A 2,127-nucleotide genomic window follows, 5' to 3' on the forward strand; every position below is an offset into this window, starting at 1 on the left:
AATAATAACAGGGGTGGAGCCAGAGGGGTGGCTGGGGTGGCAAGTGGCATTTGATTGATCACCCCAAAGGAGATCTTAGATTTTGTTTTGCATTTAGATTTAATTAAACATTGTTCTCTAATACTGCACTTTTACCTTTTTAAATGTGTATGTTTAAAAACGGCTGAATTATAGTTTTTTTTTGTAAAGTTAGCATTAGCGTTAGTGGTTTGCATGATTTAAAGGGAAAAAAATGTCCACACAGTTAAAAACTCACCTGCTTCCGAGAAGATAACATTAATGTTTTCTTTCCTGAGATGCCACTCTTCTATAATATGATGAAAATGAGCTGGAAAGAAACACAACTGTGYTGGAAATACAGTGAAAGTTTTGAATGAAACAAAAATAAGTGATTCCAAACAACTGCAGGCAAAACAAATTGAAAAGTTCAGTAAGTTAACTGTTTTTTTTTTAATCTGTTTCCAGTCTGGGGGGTCCTGTGGAGTCTTGTCATACCGACACCAAAGAAAGGCGGAGCAGTAAAAATCCCAGCTGGTCCAGTGCAGGGCAGCAGCACAGGCAGCATGGCCCCCCTGAACACCTAACACGGCGCCACCACCTGGTTCCTGAGCCACTCTGCGTCTTTCACACAACTCCTCCAAGACTGAACATCTGGAAAAATAAATCCTGGACTTCATGATGGTGACCCTCAATGCAAAGAGAAGCACACACATAAAAAAATCTCTTTTTTCCAGTTTAAATCTTCAACAGTCAGACACACCCAGAGCAGACTGCAGTTCTCCGCTGAAACCATCAGGGTTTTCCACTGCAGACCGAACCAGAGGGCCCAGATACAAAACCTGATGGGTAGAATAAAAATAAAATGTTTATGACGTCTAAACGCACTAAAGAGTGATAAAAAAAGCCTAAAGATGATGATCTGGAAACTACAAAGAGCCCACATTTCAACCTGTTTAAATACACCTGAGGGATGTCTCTGCAGAACGTTTATGGAAGCTGTAAAATAAGATGTTATAAATACAGCTCTCAGGAGATTCAGTTGTATTTTGATGCTGCAGAGAGACTTGTTGRCAGGAATTGTCTTCATTTTAGAAAATTCACATGCAAATACCAGWATAACTAATATACTGCTTTATTTGCTTCTAACATTTGATTTCTAACAATTAAGMCTTAATGTGAAATTAAAAAATAGAATTACTAAAAGCAATGTGGGAATAAAAAGATTTGATAATGAATGCTGTAGATGCCAAAATGCTATATTTTCTTCAGTATTTACGCTGCGGGATAATTCATCTCACCATGGTTAGCAGTAATGGAAGAATGGCTGCAGGAAGGAAACCTTCCACACGAACTCCCATCAGCTCCCACAGAGACACGCCAACCTGCACATGTTGAACTTTAATAAACAAATAACTTTTATTATGTTCATTTCAATTGAGAATTCAGCAAAAATTTAACTGGATACTGCACAGTGGTAACATAATGACCCCCGCACTCACAAATGCACCAGAACTCAGAAGTCTTTATTCCTAATAAATGTCATGATACTAGGTGCAACCCAAAATTATAGTGGTTTGGCGGGGGGTCATTTTTTTGGGGGTGTGTGGARAATTGGTTGACCTGATGGATAGCCCCTCATCAGAGGTGAACAACCAAAGAAAATCTGAAGCTCCTATGTTTAATAGTTTTTGAGCTATAACCTTTTTTGTATGTGCAGACACCCACTTTTTCAGATAAATTGGGGGTCCAGGTGGGGTGGGGGCACTGATTGGTGGGCCTAATGGATAGAGTTTCATCGGCGCTAAACAACCAAAAAAATAATAATCTGAAGCTCCTATGTTTTTGGTCTGGTTCTCAGGGGAGAACATAGGGTTGCTGCTTGGTGCTCATATTTTCCTTCACTCATTTAACACATTTATCTAGAGGGGCATCAGGGCATCTAACGTCCCCCTGTTCTGTTTTATGACTCCTATCAGCTGCAACGTCTCATGCCAAATCAGTCCAACAAGTTTTTTATTTTATTTTTTTCTTCACATAAATTTTATAAACTACCAAAGTGGCCGAGGGGCTGGGTGTATATCATATAAACATCACAAACCGAACATTTCATGGTTAAATGTCTTTAAC

At 39.1% G+C, this 2,127-nt stretch overlaps 1 protein-coding gene across 2 annotated transcripts in view; it reads right to left on the minus strand.

The window, feature by feature from the left end:
• Positions 1–1,872, minus strand: part of LOC106524017 (CAAX prenyl protease 2) — a 3,856-nt gene extending 1,984 nt beyond the window's left edge. Inside the window, exons 1-3 of one of the 2 annotated variants that reach the window (XM_014017643.1) lie at positions 1,299–1,872; positions 496–839; positions 257–328 (exon numbers count right to left, since the gene is read on the minus strand). In XM_014017643.1, the coding sequence (XP_013873097.1) occupies positions 257–328; positions 496–565 (142 nt within the window). In that variant the 5' untranslated portion in view covers positions 566–839; positions 1,299–1,872. Of the gene's footprint in view, positions 1–256; positions 329–495; positions 941–1,298 lie in introns of those variants that run through there. The other variant, XM_014017644.1, reaches the window with a different exon arrangement.
• Between the last annotated feature and the right edge of the window lie 255 nt (positions 1,873–2,127).

The sequence above is a fragment of the Austrofundulus limnaeus genome, unplaced genomic scaffold (assembly GCF_001266775.1).
Source record: "Austrofundulus limnaeus strain Quisiro unplaced genomic scaffold, Austrofundulus_limnaeus-1.0 Scaffold174, whole genome shotgun sequence".
NCBI lineage: Eukaryota > Metazoa > Chordata > Actinopteri > Cyprinodontiformes > Rivulidae > Austrofundulus > Austrofundulus limnaeus.